The sequence below is a fragment of the Mytilus edulis genome, chromosome 11, assembly GCF_963676685.1.
Source record: "Mytilus edulis chromosome 11, xbMytEdul2.2, whole genome shotgun sequence".
In the NCBI taxonomy this organism is placed as follows: Eukaryota; Metazoa; Mollusca; class Bivalvia; order Mytilida; family Mytilidae; genus Mytilus; species Mytilus edulis.
This window is the reverse complement of record NC_092354.1, coordinates 64,130,919-64,151,866: the sequence shown is the minus strand read 5'-3', so window position 1 is coordinate 64,151,866 and position 20,948 is coordinate 64,130,919. Positions and strand designations below refer to the sequence as shown.

Genomic DNA, 20,948 nt, shown 5'->3' with positions numbered 1-20,948 from the left:
AAAGGTACCAGGATTATAATTTAGTACGCAAGACGCGCGTTTCGTCTACATAAGACTCATCAGTGACGCTCATATCAAAATATTTATAAAGCCAAACAAGTAAAAAGATGAAGAGCATTGAGGATCCAAAATTCAAAAAATTGTGCCAAATACGGCTAAGGTAATCTATGCCTGGAATAAGAAAATCCTTAGTTTTTCGCAAAATTCAAAGTTTTGTAAACAGGAAATTTAAAAAAAATGACCACATTATTGATATTCATGTCAACACCGAAGTGTTGGACTACTGTGAGAGTTTAAGAGTTTAATAAAATTTAAAACACGAAATCTCATCAAAGAGGACAGGTTTATTATTTGGTATACAAGTCACTCATTTCGTTTAGATTCATCAGTGGCTCACGAATCAAAATAATTCAACAGTCAAACCAAAATCGAAGGGCATATAAAAAAACAACAAAACTTTGAGACAAATACGCGTTTTGCCTTGGGAAAATAGTATATTCTAAAGAAAATAAACATATCAATGATATTTTAAAACAACACCTCATTGTCAAAACATTTATCAGAAAAACGGCTAAATACCTTAATATACAAAATGATCAGATATTTCATTATATGGAAATACCAAAGGATCAAACACATTTCATAGTTGGAAGAAAAAATTAACACAGCTCGACCAAACGAAAATAAACTTGTTAGCCTTAGAAACATGATTTCTTTTATTAGTTGTGATTGTCTTTTTAACAAGCTGTCAGTTACTGCGAGTACTCTCAAATCTGCCTTTTTTTGTTAAAAATGTACAAAGACCCTGCCACGTGAGGTTTGTGTTTTTGTTGGATGTTTTTTTCTGCTTTGTATCGATCTGATGAGTTTTCTTATGTTGTGCTGTAACACCACTATCTGGGTAAGGGTGAGCTTGACGCTCAAAAACATGTTTAACTCTGCTACACCCTTTATGTCCCTGTTCAAAGTCAGGAGCCTGTAGTTCAGTGGCTGACGTTGGTTCATGTCTATCATATTTGTTTTTCTTCAATTGTTTCGTTAGTTTTTCTCAATTGCTTTGTTTCATATTTTTCATGTCGATGCCCTTTTTTAGCCAACTAATTAAACGGTATGGGTTTTTTTTTTCATTTTTGAAGGCCGTACGGTCTCTATTAATTGCTTATATCATTTCCTCCACTTTTGAATTTGCAATCATATCACATCTTCATAGTTTAATATTATATGCCCGTTAATGAACCTGATTTGGGAAAGTTATAATTTGGTTTTTGATTTAAAGAAATGGAGTATTCAAAAAAAATTAATAAAAGTGTAGACTTACCTGCTGATTAGGGTTAATACCCTTTTGTAGGGTAGCTCGTAGAAGCTCGTTCATTCCAAAGTAACTTGCGTGGTGTGCGACAGTGCGCTTATGTCTCCCTATAACTTTGACAGATGCTCCTCGCTGCAGTATGTATAAAGCAATTGCTTCTTTTTTCCTGAATGGTTATTGTAAACTTTGAAAGTTACTTGAATTTGCTTTTAAATGTTTATTTGAGGTAAATTTATCGCACTTATCTTGTGTACCTACATATTACACAAAGAATCCTTCCCAATTAAAATTTATAGGTCTATTGTAACACTGTAATGTGCCAATTCTAACATAACTGTACACGTTTTTCAGACACTTAGAAAAGAAAATTTCATAATTTGTGTCATGTTAAAATGTAGACGTATCAAAATAAAATCCACGTTGCAATTCAAAATATTGCACAAAAAGCAACCAAATATCATGTATATTGTACTATATTACGATTCTACTATTTATAACCGCTACTTTATTTATTGTTTGTCTTGCTTGCAAGTCTACAATTATGTAATTGTTAATGTATAATTGTTATCCTTCTGTAGCACTATACATGTGCCTAAGTTGTAATAAATTGTCTTGTCTATCTTTTAATATATAAAACTAATGCATACGCTTAACAATATATTGAACAGGTTGATTGTTTTGTGCTGTTGGATCCTAAAACGAATCCTTTACCATTGTTTACAATAATAAAAAATGAGATGTAGAAAATGTCTTTGTTATCGGAATTTATGACGAATTTTCTTTGGCAATGTTATTATTAAATTTACTATAAGATATTTTCTCTCTCAAGTTACCTCCTTTATATATCACTTTTTCCTATTTGTTAGCATACTTGTAGTCCAATATCTTCTGATAAAGTACACTGATGCATGGATTATTCTGAGATTGTTGGTAAATTGACATCTGCAAATTTTATATCAGTGTTTGTGCATACCCTGCTGCAAACATGATGAGCGCCGTATTAGCATTTATACATACCCGGCTGCAGCTATGAGGAGTGCTGTATTGCTGTCCTCAGAAAGAGTCTCCAGGTTTGCTCCGTTTTCTAATAATAGCTTGACTATAGACAAGTGTCCTCCGTGACTAGCAAACATCAAAGGTGTCAGTTCTTTGAACTTGCAGTTAACCTTTAATTTTTTTAACGTATTTAAATGATTGAATTTTGATTTCATTATTATTATGCTATATTTTTTTTTATTTGTAGTAAAACTGTTCATAGTTTCTATGATTAGTATATAAATATTCATAACCATTTAATTATTATGCATTGTAACAAGCAAATGGGTACATGTGTAAAAAAAATACAAGTAAAATTTCTGTGGGCGTAAAACAGACTAGCACTACTGTATTTCAACGTTGCCCCAAATTAAATTTCTTATTTTAGTATATTCCAAAAATAACTTTTGTCTTGTGCGGCGTTGAGATGTTTCAATTGAAAATAGACAAAAGTTTTATTTCCTCATTTTAAAAAGACCGACAAGATTTTACGTCTTATTGTCTTATGATTTTTCTTGTGAATTCGACAAATTAAATCTATAAAACTCGTTAATCAAACGAACAGTTTGTAAAGACAACATAGAACAGTTTTTTTGGCTGGACAGTAGATATTTATGGATATGAAGATGACCTACAGTTAAACAATTGGTTCTTAATAAGAAAGTCATCTTTGAATCTGCTTTCAAATCAGTTGTTTCTTTTTTTTAATCTAATGTTAGACATGGTTTGCTTTATTTCAGTACAGTAAATGTAAACGGTTTTTTAATGATCTCACAATGTGTCACCACGAGGGACTGAAGCATTCCTGGTATTAAAAAGCTGCGATTATCCCAAATATTAAACAGAATTTAATTGGCACCAAGGACTATATTACGTTCTTTGTTTCGTGTTGTTATCATTTTATTTTGTTGTCATTGTGTAGTCTGTCTACTAGGTTTAGGTTTATCTTCATCCAATGAAACTATTACCAAATCTTTCTTCAGTTTGATATATTGCTGAACAGAAGCTATATCGCCTTTTACTACAGCTTGCACCATCTGCTCTGGTCCAATGGTTTGCATCCTTTGTTGATCACCCAGGATTACCATGTGTGCAACAAGTCTCGCGAGGCTGTCTGATAAGTCATTTCTTGTACTTTCTGATATAAGCAAAGGTTTAGTCATTTATTTAAACAATGTGAATAATACCACTAAAATAAAAAGAAAGTCACAGTTACAGTCCTCATTTTATAATAAGACAAAGTAACCTTATTTGTATAGCGCTAACCACATAATATAGTCTTACAGTATCAAACTGTTAGAAATAAATTGTTTTTCCTGTAAACTGTTTAGTCATGGACTTTATTCCATGATGATTTCAACTTACCAATCTACAAGTTCCAATTTCAACATAGACACATACCCTTTATCGAATAATATATCAGTAGATACGTTTATCTCGTGCATTTTAACCTCACACTACGTTCATCAGCAGGGATGTGTTGTTCACACAAAAAACAATCAAAAGAATTATGAAAAGAACGACAAAAATCGACATGTTTTACGGTCATTTTAAGGCCAAAAAAAATATGTAAGTTTCCTATTTCCCTACCTAACCTATAGTTTAAGCTTAGAAATAGCCTACCTTAAAGTTTTCTTTGTCATTTTTCAATAAGCACTGTTAAAATAAGAAATCTCTCCCATTTCCAATAGACTCGATGTAAACACAATTGTAAAATTAAAAAAAATCCATACCCATCTACCCTATTTTTTACAAAGATGTTATAGGAAACACATATATTTGGTCTTACGATAAATGTAACTGAAACATTCTTATGTGTCTCAAATCATCAGCAGTATTAAATCTTAATATATGAGAAGTCTTATAATCTGCATTTGTGGATTTTGTCCCATTGCTGATTGGGAATTCTTGATTAAATGTGTATTCAAATGGAGGTAAATGGATGCTTAGCAAGAGACGTTAACGCTGTCGACGCATCCAGTCTTGGCTTGTTCCTTTGTGAGTTGATACGATTCCCTAAATGTTTGTGTTTGTAACTTTGATTTGAAAATCGACAAACAACTGTTGCATTATTTAATGATTTTATGAAAACCTTCTCTCGCTTTTGGTTCCATTTGGGTCTGTACCAATTCCAGAGTATGGACCTCTTGACCTGGTGCAGGAATAAGACAGGCAGGACTATAGACCCAAACTTGCTGTCCAAACTGTACAACAACGTCACCATCGCTGTCTATGTTCTCAACTTTTCCTATTTTCCCACATGCCTATAACAATGTTAATTTGTATTCATTGTCGTTTCTATTTTTCGTAATGATACTAATTATTTGACTAACTATATAGAATTGTTGTTCGAATTCTTGTATATGAAGAAAAATGCAATGAAACAAAAATCTACAAAACTATAAAAAAAAAACATTCGCAAAAGAGTATAATACAAATATCGAACTCCAAAGGTGATTTGCAAAAGGTAAGTTCATTGTAACTGACAAAATCAAATGCTAGACTCTTTCAAACAAAGGACGGAAAGAATGGAAAACAACTAATATATTCCTGCCTTGGATAGGCTTAGACCTGCTTTACAGCTAGCTTAACCTCCCGGTTGCATGACAGTTGTCGTTATACAAATGACACGATTGGATAAGCAACACAAACAAACAAATATGACAATAATTGGGATCCAACACTGAGTAAATTCACATCAGAAATATACAACACAACTCAATAAAATTTCAAATAAACATACAAAGATATCTAAAAGAGTGGCGAAAATACCAGGGGGTCATCCAAACTCATAGATCGATTATAAACTGAAATAGACATGGCTCAAAAGAAAGAAAAAAACAGGTTCGGTGTAAGCCAAGGCTCTGTGTTGAAGATCGTACTTTGACCTATAATGGGTTACGTTTACAAATTGTGACTTGGATGGAGAGTTGTATCATTGGCACTCATACCACATCGTCTTATATATAAATGATAGTACACAAGACACAATATAGAAAACTAAAGACTAAGCAACACGAACCCAACCAAAAACTGGGGGGGGGGGGGGGTATCTCAGGTGCTCCGGAAGGGTAAGCAGATCCTGCTCCTCATGTGTACCCGTCTTGTTGCTCATGATCTTACAAAACCGGTAAATAGTCTAATTCGGTAGGTCATATTCGTGAAAAGGGAACGGGACTGTAGTTCCGACATAAGGAACATATCCGATAATATCTGTGAAACGGATATTTCATAACGGTCAACAAACTCTTGAAGGTGTCTGTAAAATTTACAAAGGGATGCGAACAAATACGCTTACAAAAAATGTTTCCGTTGACAGTACATACAGTTTTTGTTTACACTTTTTTGATACAGTACAATTTAATTTAAAAATACTTACAAGGGTAATCAGCACTATACTTGTAACACTTGCGTCCGAATCACAAACACAAATAAAGTCATTTTAACATTAATGTGAACTCTGTTGTAATGGAGTTATGTTATGCCATCTTTCTGTCTTGTTTATTTTTAAGGTTTAAAATTATCATTATATCTACTCATCAGTCTTAAGTAAAACATAGGAATGAATGAATAATTCTTCCGTTAGTTAATGGACATCAATTTAGATAAAAAGACTTTTAGAATAAACCACAATTGATGACAAGTGTCTTTAAATCCCAAATTACGCCGAGTCAAGAAAAGATACGACTCTGACAGATATTCAATCTACATCTTATCTCCTCAAGACAAAGCAAATCAAAATATGAATATTTTTTTAAATTCAAGAGCATCGTACTAATAAAACGTGTAGTCCTGGAGCTAAAACAGAGATCACTGACCTGTAGTTCCATTATTATTGTAGACCATATACATACATAAAACAGAGTTTTAAAGCTGAAGAGATTATTTGCGTTCTGTAAGAAATAGGCAGAACATACCAAATTGATATTCAACCTTTGAAACGCCACTGATGAATATATCAACAGGTCAAATGAATTTCCAACTTATGGAAATACATACATATAAATAAACTCACTAATGGTGAGAAATATTTCATGATATACCTTTTTCATGGCATCTTCCCATCCACCGTGACCTCTCTGCAACAATTCAACGACTTTTTCACCTGGTAGTATCTTAACTGTGTCACCTTGCTTGACATTATAAACCTTTAAATACATTTATTTCATTAAACTTGTGTTTTCCTCTTCATGTATGTACATACTGTGATGCATATTTTTTATTATATATATATTCATTTTCCTCTTCATTAACGCTGTAATTTGCATATATGACCTCAAAAAGCCAGTTAGTCTTTTAAGAACGTGTCTACGTTAGGATATATACTTTTAATATGTTCTTGAATGATACTTTGTGTCAAGTTGCTGATTATATAATTATTCAAATGACAATACGTTGTCATTAATCATATTCAAATATAAACACTGTTATAATACCATTACATTATTTAGTTACTGTCAAAACAAGTGAAGACCAACCCTTATAACACTACTGGAGCAATGCCCCGTAGATTGGCCATCGAAATGTCCGTAAAAATGCGTGTGATTTTCACAGTGCTTTTCACGGTTAATTTACGGTGGGCCATGAAACTAATCCGTGATAATGCCGTGGAATGACTGTCGTGAAAAGGCTGTGAAAAAATTGTGAAAAGGCCGTGAAGAGATGCCACCTGAAAACTTGGGCGAAAAGACCGTAGAAACCCTGTGAACAAAAATTGTACACCGTGAAAAAGTCGTGATAATGCATTATGTGCCCATTGTGAAAAGACCGGAAAATGTAGTATCGTATGCCTAGATTTGTCGTGAAAAGGCCGTGAAGCGGTGCCAACTGAAAACTTGGGTAAAGAGACCGTCAAAACCCTTTGAAAAACAAAAAATGTACACAGTGAAAAAGTCGTGATAAATTATGTGCCCATTGTGAAAAGACCGTGAAATGTACATGTACTATTGTGATAAACAGCCATTCACTGATTGTGAAAACTCCTGTCAAATGTTAAATGTATTTTTCAGGCTATAATTTAACAAAAAAAATAAATGCTGTTTCAATCAAGTGAAGTGAAATGCCTGAAAAACTAGTGTAAATATCTACAGACACATTATTTAAGTACAATGCAAGCTTAAGTGAGACTATGAAAAACCATATTAAAATGCTGTATTTTTTTTAGTAATAATTGTGACAAAGAATAAAAATATTAATTTTAATAGAACTTTAGTAATTATGTAAAGAAAACATAACAGCACACAAATGTCAGTGTGATTAAGTAGCTGAAGTCAGCTGTAACATGTATTGTATAAATGCTGTACATCTCTTGGGTCTGATTTTACCACTTCATCAATATTTGTCTAATGTAATCCTTCACTTCACTGCCCTTTTGAATAAATATTCCAGAAAAAACATTTATAGAAGTTCTTATTAATTCCCAGGAAATACTTTTAACTGAAAAGCTCTTCTTTCCAACTGAATTCCTGAACTATTTTATATAAAGACTACTATATTCTTTTGCTCTTCATTCCTAGAATAAATAAAGAAACATTACATATTTTATACATGTATATAAAAAAAAACTATTTATATATTCAAATTAATGTTTGGCATTTATGTACATATATATACTTTAAACAGCTACAATATTATTCCATGCAATACAGGACTTCACGGCTAATGACCCTATATTGAATAGGGGGCAGATTGTCATACTGGAGGTGCACATGGTATGAAAAATATTAAAACACATCATTGAAACAGAACAGCCACTTGGAAACATGCATCGGTTTTCCCATATTTCCTTACCATTTACCAGAAAATGTGCCCCTATCCAATATGGCATCATTAGTTAACGAAGTTCTGTATTGTCAACTTATATTTTTTTTTTTAGATTTTTTTAAAGACTAAAGACACTTTTATGACAGACTATAAAATTTAAATGTTTCTTTGAAGTGATAATATGTATGGCTTAAGCCAAACTTGTCTAGTGGCTTTAATGAGTCACAGCTATTTATTTTACAGGGGGCCAGGGGCGTAGCAACTTTTACTGCAGATACATTCGCCGTACTAATTTTTTTTAACACCTCATTGCCATACTAATTATTCTTATGATATGGCTCAAACCCTCTAGAAAGGACATTTTGCCGTAAACATATTAAATACTTTCCCTGCTACGCCTCTGATTAATACCTTTTGAACTCTGTGTCCCGACGGCCAAGTCAGAAAATACTTGAAAGTCTTAAATAGCTCCCGACACATTCAAAGGGGTTTATACCTCTGATTATCAGAGTGAACTCCATTCCACAGATAATTATTGCTTTTATAATCATTTCCAATTATCTATGTCTACGTAGTGTACTGTACATCAATGTCTTTTTTTTATGTGGCCAGTGTTGGAGAAAAGGACCACCCCTTTTTTCCCCAAATACATAAACAAATCAAAACCGTAATCGTATTTAAAGGATCCGGTAAGTTTTAGAAAATATTAACCGAAATGATTAAAGGAAATAAGTACAACAGTCTTAAAAATAGGTGAATATATCTCATGCATGTTTGTGCGGTTTCTGCAAATTCAGTGAAAATCAGTTCAATGGAAATGCTCACACATGTCATCTACACTTTGGTGATATGGTGCATAAAAGAATAACATATTAAAAACTTATCAACTTACCTCAAACTTGCTGTCACTCGTCTTGCATCTATAAAGTAAATATTAATCGACCTTCGCCGTCTTTCAAATTTACAACATTGCGGAAATGTTCCATCGAACTAAAGATAAAGGATACTACAGATACAGTTAAGTCGGCCTCATATCTTGACTTACATCTAGAATTTGACAATGAGGGTCGGTTGAAAACAAAACTTTACGACAAAAGAGATGATTTCAGCTTTCCAATTGTGAACTTTCCATTTCTAAGTAGCAACATTCCAGCAGCACCTGCATACGGGGTATATATCTCCCAATTGATACGATATTCCCACGCCTGCATTTCCTATCATGATTTTCTTGATAGAGGGTTGCTGCTCACAAGGAAGCTATTAAACCAAGAGTTCCAAATGTTGAAGTTGACCGTTATAGAATAACCGTTTCACAAATGATATCGGATATGTTCCTGACGTCGTAACTACAATCCCCTTCTCTTTCATGAATATGACCTACCAAATTATAATTTTTACCGAATTTTTTATCACATAAGCAACACGACGGGTGCCACATGTGGAGCAGGATCTGCTTACTCTTCCGGAGCACCTGAGATCATCCCTAGTTTTTGGTTTGGGTTCGTGTTGTTTATTCTTTAGTTTTCTATGTTTTGTCATGTGTACTATTGTTTGTCTGTTTGTCTTTTTCATTTTTAGCCATGGCGTTGTCAGTTTATTTTAGATTTACGAGTTTGACTGTCCCTTTGGTATCTGTCGTCCCTCTTTTACAATTACTCGAAAAGAAATACGAATCCGGATACGGCCTGATATTCCCGGAAGTTCTCGTTTTCCATGTTTCGGTCCCAATTAAAATTAATCTGTTTACATTGTTTATAATAATGTACAGACGAGAAGCAAAATACTTTTCTTTAAATAAAAAATATTTGTTGGCACAAATTCATTAATTATAACAACGAATGGTTTCATTTAAAAGTCAGTCCTGTACAGTAGTATTGCATATAACATGTATAATAATAGTTAAACAGACATATATTTATAATGAAAAGTTTATAGGATATTTAGAAAAATGTGAGTGGAAATAATAAGACCATATTACAATAATCACATGGGATGTTTTAAATCTGAATTAGGATAAAAAAAAATATACATGAAAAAATATCACGGGCTTTTCACTGGTTTCAGCAACCAGTGAAAAGGCCGTGATATATTTTTTATTAAGCATGAAAGGACAATTTATCACGGCCTTTTCACGGGATATCGAAATTTCACGGTCTTTTTCTAACATCATATATTTTTCACGGCCTTTAGAAATTTTTACAAAAGTCACGGGGTATTTTCACGGGGTTTTCATGGCCCTGTGATATTTCATTGCATATTCATGGGCTGTTGTTACGATAGTGTAAGTTTCAAGCAAAAACCATTGACAAGAAGACTAAAAATTAGATGGCAATTTTAAACATTGAGAAAAAGAAATTTAGTCATTGGTTACCAACACCACTGTGATGTTCATATGTTTAACATTTGCAAAACAAATATCATGACAGTAAGCAGAAGTCATAGATAGGTAAACATCTCACAAAATTAGTTAGACTTACCATTATTATTCATTATAAATACGATCACATTTTAACTACTGTCAGACAGTGTACCACTTACCAATAGCCTAATTCAGAATTACCAAGTAAAACATTAAAAGCGATATGTATAATAGTTAATTAAATTTATTTATATGAAAGTTTAGCAATTATAAACTGAAGCGTCTCCTTCAGAAACGACTACAAAGCTGATATTCGTGGGGGTAAAGACAACTATTCATGTACTGCACCCATTGCATACCAAGCTTGGAACTGACGTGACGATAAAATAAGGGAAGACATATCTTTGTTCCAATCTAAAATTTAGGTTATGGATTTAAGGTAGCGCGTGTCAGTGTTCCTCCTTAAAATGATACATGTAGTGAGTTGTCCAACTTATTTTTATTTTTTCGTACTCTATAATTTATATTTTTTGCATGCCTTTTTTTAAATATAGACATACTTCAACATATTTTAGTTCTTATTTGTTATTGCATGAATATCCGTTTGTCTGCATTTTACATTTGTTATTATATGCTTTTCATTGCTGATTATTTGCTATACATGTAATGTGCTTTGATAGGAATGGTAATGCTTTATATGTATTTTAATGTGTAAGTGTCGTTTAGTACTTACAATGTAGTTTGAACGTCTGATTTGTGCTGTTTACAACTTGAACTCTAAGAGATGATGACTTTAACTCTGATACGAAGAACATAAAAAAGCAATTGCACTATGGTTGTGTGTGAGGACTTTTTGGCATAAATATACACAACATTTCGTATCCATTAAGTACTGGACTATAATTTATACTTTAAAAAATGAATTGTATAAATTCAAGGAGTTCTCTACTAATTTATTTACTTAACTCACTTTCCTAACAGCACCTTGATAAAACTGCCATGAAATTCCATCGTACTGGACTTCAATGATGTCGTTAGATTCTATCTGTTTTACTATACCAATCCTTCCAATACACTGGAAAATAAATTTTAGTACAACAATATTGCTTTTGTTGGAACTTGTAAGACTTTATATACAATTCAGAATGGAATTAGAAAATATGTCAAATAGACAACAACCCGACCAATGCATAAAACACCCGAAGGCCATCAATGTGTCTTCAACACAGCAAGAAATATCCCGCACCCTAAGGCGGGCTTCAGCTGGCCAATAAACACAAATGTGTAAAGGTATGATGAATTTGGATGTCATACTAAACTTCAAAATATATTAATGAACTAAAATTTTAAACAAATACAAGGCCAGAGGCTTCTGACTTGGGATAGCATAAAAAATGCGACGAGATTAAATATGTTTTTTGATATTTTCACCCTACTCCTATACCTTGCCAATGTAAAATAAACAAACACACATCAATACGTTGATTTCGTTATAATTGTTAGCCTTTCTAAACAAATGTGACCAGACAAACATTAAAATCTGTATAATGACCCAAGTTTTTATTAGATGATGTGTTGTTTGGTTGCTATATTTTTAAATTAGTAGTTAATTCAGGGGCGTAGCTGCCGTTAGGCACTTTAGGCACGTGCCTACACATAATTTTTTCAGAAATATTTTTTTTATCAAAAAAAATAATAATAAACAACGTTATATATATATATATATATGTAGATGAACTCCAGTGAAGTTGTCACAACTCGAATGTCATGTGTACACTAGTCTCTCGTCCTTAGTGAATGGAATATTGGATAGAATTGAATGTTTTTATGTGTGTACCTTATATAGAAACTATAAACTAGAACTTTGGTTCAGATCATTTCAATTCTATCAATAAAAGTTTGAATGAACCTCAGCTTAGACACATGAATTTTTAAGTAGTTTTTGTTAGTTTTCAACTAGCCTTCCACTTTGTCTTCACCCAACTTGCAAATGTTGGTCGTCCGTTTGTTTGTGCAGGATGCATAAATACGTAGTCACGCCTGGTCAGAATGGGGACATTTAATCTTAAGCCTAGTTGTAGAGAGAATCCCACTCTTTGAGGAGTTCGTAGTTGGTCTACTGAAAGGCAAAGTTTCTGCTCCTATCCAATAGTCCCTCATTTTCCAATGCATGGCATTTTCAAATTACCAGACCTTCGTCCTGTACAACACCTATTACAGGACTAAGTTCCCTGTTGTGTTTATTGTAAATAATATTTTTTTTGTTTGTTCTAAACTTGCATAAATATTTTACACTGGATGTTAAGAAATCAATCTATCAACTAGCTTCCAGTAGTTTTGAGTACTGGCTCTAAGATCTACTAGTAATGACCACAATTATTCATTACCATGATTTTTCGTTCTACTTTTAAATACTAACTTCAGTCATGCGCATACTCCATCCTCCTTTTCCGCGTTGAACTTCTTTTAGTTCTTCTGAAGGAATAAATACGCATACACGATCGCCCACATGTATGACAGAATCAAGACCTGGGTTGTCAGCCTCATCTAAATTTTCCTCCAAAAAACCAAGTTCTTCTTTTGGCTTTGGTTTGTCGCCCATAAAACTGTATTCTCTTGTTAACCTTTGTGATGAATCTGCAAGTACATCATTCAATAAACAAACTTTTGACTGGCTGTCATACAGTTTTGTTATAAAGATTACTCAACATCAGTTAAGCCCGTCAAAAAAGTGCCATGACTGCATGATCCAGCATGCATTTTGTATCACTCAGTTTATAGAAATAATACTTTATTCGTGTTGTGCGCCTTTCTGGATTTATCTTCATCGGTAATGCTTAAAAGAAAAGTGTGAAAAGCCAGGAAATTATAAATACAAGAAACTTTAGTATAAACAATATCACTTCATGGAACAACAGAATAGCCACATTCAGCCAAGTTTGATTTTGCAAAAGGGCGTTGGAATCTTACTTTCTTAATTCTTTAACCGGGTAATTTGGGGAAAGTTGCTAGCAATCAATATGTACTGTACAAATGCTTTATCGGATGATACCCAAGGGACTAATAGTTCTTTCGGTAACACAATCAAATATATGATGAACTAAACACTCTATTGAGTGTGTAAGAGGATTATATTTTAAAATAAAACTGGTCCCTTGCATCAGATAACACATCAGTACTCTCTTACAAAAGTCAAAAACAAAACATTACGAAAAATATCAAACCAAAACAACTTAAACTACTTAATCAGATCTAATATCAATTTGTAATTTTTCGAAGGTTAGCTATTCGTAAATATAAATATATACGAATAAAGTGTGTCGTTATTTACCAGGAATGTAGAGATGGTCTCTGTAGTAGTCTGTCCCTACGCCTGGTTCAACATATATTAAGTCCATTTTACCACTTGCTCCGACCCGATATTCACAAGTTTTTCCATTTGTCCACTTTACATGGACAGCATTACGTGCACCAGTATCTGTTTTGTAGTTTTTGAGTTCAGTTACTGTTCCTTTTGTACCAGGACCACCTTTGTACATAAAATAAGTTAAATGGTTGTTCATTTTGTTTTGAATAGTCCTAATATAAATGTATGTTTTTCTTTTCAGCGCACTCATGAACACATTAGCCTAAGTTCCCATAAAATTATTAATTCTCATTGAATCCCATCAAAAGCTGGACTATTCCAAAGTGCTCGGGAAGGGTACGCAAAAGCTGTTCCACATGTGACATTCGTCGTGTTGTTCATGTCAAGACACAACCAATGTACCCCCAAGGGTGACTGGGGAATAGAAATATGGTCACATGGTCTTCTTCCTACCGGCAGTAAAACGCTTGCCAAAGTGGGGTTTCTGTTTGGCTGTGCGGGATGTATCAAGTATGCGGCCACGGCCGGTCAGAATGGGGACGTTAAATCGGATTCTTCGTGTAAAGATAGTGCCACGGTATTTTCACGTTAAGAACCCTTGCAACAACTCTTAGATGGCCTGTTGTAATTTCTGTCCCTATCCAATATACCCTCATTTTCCAGTGGTAGTCAAATTTCCTCGACCATCATCCCGGTTGCCTCTATTACAAGACCTACCTATTGTGTTCATTGTCAACCTGTTCTCGTCCTGAACATGCATGAAATATTTGCCACTGGACGTAAAGCAACCGACAATCAATCAATCACAACCGCTGTAAAGTCTATTTTGTTAGGTCACATTCTAGGATATACTTATTACGTTTGTACTTGGAAATGCTACTAACCGTCGTCTTTGCCATAGTTCCAGTCCTTGCCTCGTGTTACCACCGCGCCTGGAAATATTCCGAGTGCACGCATTTTTTGAGAAATGGCCCTCTTTTTTACTTGTTCCCTGTATAAAATAGAATTTATTTCACGTTATGACAAATCAGTATGCAAGCAAACTAAAATTGACAACTTCAAAGTAAACATTGAACTACTCAAGAAGCATGACTGGTTGTCTTGACATTTTAGCGTATCTTGCTATAAAACATAAGCAGATAAAATCTACAACGGTAATAGATCGCAGTGTGAAAAAAATACAGACCAGAAAACTATAATGATACTTAAAAATATAAAACTGCGAGGATAGGTAATTAGTCTAAGTTTGTTATGGTGAAGGTAAAATTTAAGTAGTGTCTTTTTCAGTTGTCCTTCCTTCATAACTCTATTGGATCAGTATGTGTGTAAGAGGCACAACCTGTAAAACGAAGTCCAAACACTCTAGACGTTATTCAACTGGTGATAACCCGATATTTAGAAACAACACGTTAATCATGTAACACAGTTTGAAGTGATTCGTTTGTTTATTATTCAATATATGATTTTATTGTATAGCAATATAATATTTTCCACAGAACGTAACCAAAAGTTAGCGTGCAATGAATTCTAATATTGCACTAGTGCAATAAATCTTTAAAATTCATGACGTCATTAACGACAAAATCTTAGTTTAAACCAATTTTTACTTTCAAATATTATATTGATATACAATAAAAGGGTTATTGCATGAATATTGGGGAATATTGTCCCTCGTAGAACATATATTGCACTCGCAAGCTCGTGCAATATAAAATTCTACTCGGGACAATATTCCCCAATATTCATGCAATAACCCTATATTACTGATTTTGATAATGTGTTATTATGTTGCACTGTTACACCACTGTTCCAATTCCCATGTTTAACCCTGCAACATTGTGTATGTGCCTGTCCAAAGTCAAGAGCATGCAATTCAGTGGTTGTCGTTTGTTGCCGCCGTTAAAATAAATTGAACAACAGGCTTCTGATTTAGGATGGGTGCATACAAATTCAACGGATTTAAACATCTTAACACTTTAACATTCACCCTAGCCTGAACAGTAGTGTAAACATATATAAACTTGAACGCTTATGTATGTTGAGCTATAGCAAGCTCATCAATACTTGATACATTTTACGGTTACCAACACGAATTGGTTAACAAGTACCATGTGCACATATACCTCATCTCAAAAAGAGTCATGATTTAGAGTTTTGAGAACTATACATGTATATGCTGGGCTGAAAGTGTTACTCTACGGATTGTGTCTTTTCTATAACAAACGTATCACACTCGAAGTATTATAGACATATATGCAACACAGGAGAGGCAACCATTTTTCTTATTTCAATGCATTTCACTAGATTTGTATATTCAATCTGATGTGAATAAAAGTTATTTTTGCTGTTTATTATTCATGGCACAAGAACAACAAATCGTAGTGACAAAAACATTCAAAAAGTTGTATATGTTTTTGTAAATGATAAAATGAAAAAAAGAAAAACCTGATGAATGTTATGTAAGGCACCGGTTGCTGATTTGTTTCAATAGTTAATTAACCTGTAACCACTACGTTTTGACTCGATGCAAATTTTGATTATCAAGGATTTTCATTTCCCCTGTAACAAAATGGATGATCTTTCCTGGCACTCCGGCTTTTTAATATTTAAAAAGTGCTGTAAGTAGCGTCAAACACAAATCAATCAATTAGCCGTTTCAGAATCTAATGCATCCTGGGTAATATTTTCAAAAGTGTACACCACAACGTCCTGATTGGTTAAAAATGTCATAAACAATGGAAATTAAACCAATGACGTGGCGTTATTTTCATTTTAGGGTACGAACAATGAAATTACCCATGATTCTTTAGATTCTGAAACGGCGAATTATTAAATATGTTTCTTGCACCTTTTTCTGGATTCACCTGTAACATCAACGTTCAAACCAACACAATTGAAAGCCAATATCAAAAGACATGGAAAGAAATAAACACTTAGTTATCATGAACAACTATAACTACAAATTATGCTTACGGTCTGCTTGTTGTTTGTCTGTTATATCGTTCAAATTCGTGACTTAGATCGTGCTTATCAGAGAAATAACAAATGGTACAAAGATTGACATCATTGCATTTTCCACATTTCCATCGAGTTCCTAGTATGGGTTGTCTTTTACATACATTGCATGCTATTCCGTAATGCTTTATCCCTATAACAAAATTCTCATTAATTCTTCATTCATATTATACAAAAATACAAAATGGAAAGTCCTTTGTCGAATGACAAAATCAAAAGCACAAATGTTAGGATTGTAAATGAAAAGAACATATATCTGAATATCTGGATTCTTTTGTCTGCTTGGTTTTTACCCCAAGGGTGCCTGGGGAAACTAAATATGGTCACTTGGTCTTCTCCCGACCGGCAGTAAAACGCTTGCCGAAGTGGGGCGTCCTTGTGGCTGTGCGGAATGTATCAAGTTCGCAGTCACGTCCGGTCAGAATGGGGACGTTAAATACAATGCCTCGTGTAAAGAGAGTGCCACGCTATTTGCACGTTAAGAACCCTTGCAACAACTCATTGAGGGGTTCGTAGGTGGCCAGTTGCCAGGCAAAATGTATATCCCTATCCAAAATACCCTCATCACGAATGGCCTCTATTATGACAAGACCTTCCTTTGTTCTTGTCCTGAACATGCATGAAATATTTGCCACTGGACTTTAAGCAACCAACAATCAATCAATCAACCTTCTTGGTTTTTAAATGTGTCTGAAGGAACTCCGACTCATATGAAAATAAGAAGTCGGAAAGGAGTGGCGCACGGGTCCTTCTCATAGAAATGTTGACGATTTGTTGAAAAGTTTACCTCAAATTAAAAGAAACTCTAGCATACTGATCACTTGTTCCTCTGTGTAACATGTTTTACCTTCTTGTTCACTATAAGCAAAATATAATGTATGATATCCTAAAGCAATATTCATACCGTATGCTACCATTTTTATATTGAGAACTATTTCGTTCAAACGACTTTCAGTTTTACATTAGGGATAATGGTATACAGGGTTGAAAAGTCAAAGGTTTTGATAGAATTATTCTATGAGAAAGATTGAGATCCAATATTATCCAGAAGATCTTTAAAGTTCTTTTTTGAATCCACATAGGGTTAATATATACATGCATGTACTGGTAAATTGCTCCGTTATCTGAAGAACCCCTAGAGAGCTAACGCTGAGAGAGTACAGTAAAATCCATGTACACTCCCTATCGGGATTAATTAAGATGTGTCACTAACGTATATATATACGTCAATTTTTTGCAAGGACAATCAAACCCACCCAACACAAAAGGAGTGCTAGGACACTGGGAAGTCTGTAGAGGAAGACGAAGTACTCGGAGAGAGCCACCGGGCCACTCGGCGGAAACAGACAAACCGGAGAAATATCAGAAGATTGATTTCCAGGTCAGAGTAGGGAACAACTCTGACCAACCGAGGCCTCCAAAGTACCCATTCTAGTACAAACTCCGGTTTGGGTACCAGAGAAGTGTGTAGAAGGGTGAAAATCAACCTTGTGATGTACTGAAATTTCCAGCGTCCCGAGTCAGGATCGAACACGGAAACTTCAGTACTGTAGCCATCGGTTCTTTTACGCTAGTAAACAGTTTCGTTATTATAACATACAAAGATATTTTATTACCTGCAGGTGCATTATCAACCACTCGCAATTCCCTTCGCCCGTCCTTTCCTATGTTGCACGTTGTCAAATTTCCATTGTCCCAAACGACATCTACAGAATTATTTTCCTTAACGCAAACAACTGTTCCCAAATGTCCTTCCCCGCCATCTTTTTCACCCTGTTTCCAGTCTGGTCCTCGCACTACTCGCAAGCCAATGGACATTCTTGTTTTAAAATACCGAAACAGCACCTTGTAAAACAAAAATTTAATAATTATATTAAACTTATCAAATATATTAGGCTTATAATAAAAAATATAATCAAAGATACCTGAATTGAAATTCTGAACGGCAGACGTGCGTTTAGTCCAAAAAAAAAAAAAAAAACAACTAATCAATGACGCTCAAATTAGAAAAACTTAAAAAGACGTTGAAAGGACTCACGACCTAAATGTTAAACGTTTTCCAAATGCAGCAAGGTTATTTATTCCTGGAGTAGATAATTCTTAGTATTTCTAAAATTTCATAGTTTGGAAACAATTTATAATTATGACCACATCAATAAACACTGGAATCGAAAAGCTAAATGTTACTTTCTTTACAGACTATGGAAAATATCATTTCTAAATCAAACGGAATTTATCTCAATAATTTATATGTTGTCGCTTACCGAGAGAAGAATATAAAAAGCAATCTTAACAAATCGGCAAAACACCTACAATGAAGAATGTTTGTAAATCAACAAAAAAAATTAAATCGATTTTAAATGAATTGAAAAATACGGGTTTCTGGTTTTATATCAACATCTCCCATCATAGTATATGCATAAAGATAGTTGTGGATGGTACCTTTCAAGCTGATTCGATCGTTGTGTGTCATCATTCATCAAAGTTTTGTCATGCATTGACGAGGAAATTAAAGTGTTCATGTTCCAACTGATCCTATAGAATTCAAGTCCATGGCAATAAATGATAAACAACCAGAATCGACAGAAAAAAAAACACAGCACGACCCCGGAGTAATTTCAAACTGTATTTTGTGTTGCTTCTTTTTTTCCTTTTTTCAAGGTTAAATGGTTTGATACCTTTTGCAAAAAGTCTCATGGCTTTATCATGTATACATATGAGGTAAAAGCAAAGGTCAAAATCTAGAACGTCAAATTAAGCTACGACCTTAAGATCAATTTCAAGTTCATAAACCAAGAACCTCAAATCAGAAGACCAAAAAGGTCTACTTATATTTGGTTAATAAACGTTGCGCACGATATTGGTGTCACTTTGGAAATATGGGTTAGATCGCGGGTTATTCAAATTCAAGCTCTTATCCTATACAATAAATATCCATGTTATGCATATCATTCGAAAGGAAATAAGGGAGCTACCATTTGATTTTTATTGGGGGGGGGGGGGGGGGGGGTCTAGGATGAAATTTGAAAAAAATAGGCAGGACAGGAGTTTTGAGTAAAAAAAAAAGGCAGGATGAGACACTTGCAAAAAAAAAAGTCAGGACGACTATTTAGGTAAAAGAAAGTCTGGTTAAACCAAAAAAAAAAGGCAGGACCGAACAGAGTGAAAAATAAAAAGGCAGGACAGAGATTACAGCTAAAAAAAAATGCAGGACAAAATTTTTCATCATAGCCTATAACTTCATTTCAAGGGTGTCCCGCTGTCACAATTTTGTTTTATGTGCGTCTTTGAAATCCCAGTGCGGATTCAATAGTAAGTAGAATGATTTAAAATTTTACAACTGTATTGTATACATTTAACGTTAAATGAAGTAATACACGTTTTTAACTGTAAGAGAAGGAAGATAGTCAGAGAAGTTTAAATAAAAAAGAGAAAAAATGTCCCAATTAGCTGCTCAACCCGTAAAAAACCTTTCTGTCTCCACTTTCATAACATATAACGGATAAAAATGGAGAGAGAGAGAGAGAGAGAGAGAGTAGTTGTCCGACATATATGATTGGTGGCACACATACATGTAGCTAGATCCAAAAAATTGTTCATGTCTTTGAAATTTTGTTTTAATTCATTTGAATTTTGCATTTGCACCGGCTTGAAAAAAAAACATAAAGAAATATCTGTAATATAAGCTGCATTTTCACATGAGTAGAATATACGGTCAACGTTTGAAACTTTCCGTGGGACAACGTCAAAATCGTCGTTTTATAGGAACGTCGTGTAACGTTAAGTGGCACCAACACCGTGCGTCACTAAAATGAGCTACATCACTAACGCCTATTTTTAAATACAAGAGGGAAGAAAACTCCCTTTTACGTTCAACGTACCCTTGCAATCAAAATTTACGTGTTACGACATGTCGCAACTAACAAATTAGTAAAAATAATTTGTTGATATCTTATACGGTTTATGGGAATAAGTGAAAATAAGCAAAATTCAAAAAATAGAATATGACCTTGACATTTGACCTTGAACTAATTTTCCTTTTTTTTTTACCAAGGACCTCAAATCAAAAGATCCTAGGTCTCTATCACTTATGGTTTACA

General features: G+C 33.9%; 1 protein-coding gene across 1 annotated transcript in view; it reads right to left on the bottom strand.

Moving 5' to 3' along the window:
- LOC139496051 (E3 ubiquitin-protein ligase MIB2-like) overlaps positions 1–20,948 on the bottom strand; it is a 40,792-nt gene that overhangs the window by 11,948 nt on the left and 7,896 nt on the right. The window contains exons 2-12 of the mRNA XM_071284479.1: positions 18,465–18,693; positions 16,807–16,981; positions 14,718–14,824; positions 13,798–13,995; positions 12,886–13,103; positions 11,437–11,541; positions 6,388–6,492; positions 4,437–4,608; positions 3,313–3,482; positions 2,327–2,475; positions 1,319–1,475 (exon numbers count right to left, since the gene is read on the bottom strand). Coding sequence (XP_071140580.1) covers positions 1,319–1,475; positions 2,327–2,475; positions 3,313–3,482; positions 4,437–4,608; positions 6,388–6,492; positions 11,437–11,541; positions 12,886–13,103; positions 13,798–13,995; positions 14,718–14,824; positions 16,807–16,981; positions 18,465–18,666 — 1,758 coding nt within the window. The 5' untranslated portion in view covers positions 18,667–18,693. The remainder of the gene's footprint in view (positions 1–1,318; positions 1,476–2,326; positions 2,476–3,312; positions 3,483–4,436; positions 4,609–6,387; positions 6,493–11,436; positions 11,542–12,885; positions 13,104–13,797; positions 13,996–14,717; positions 14,825–16,806; positions 16,982–18,464; positions 18,694–20,948) is intronic.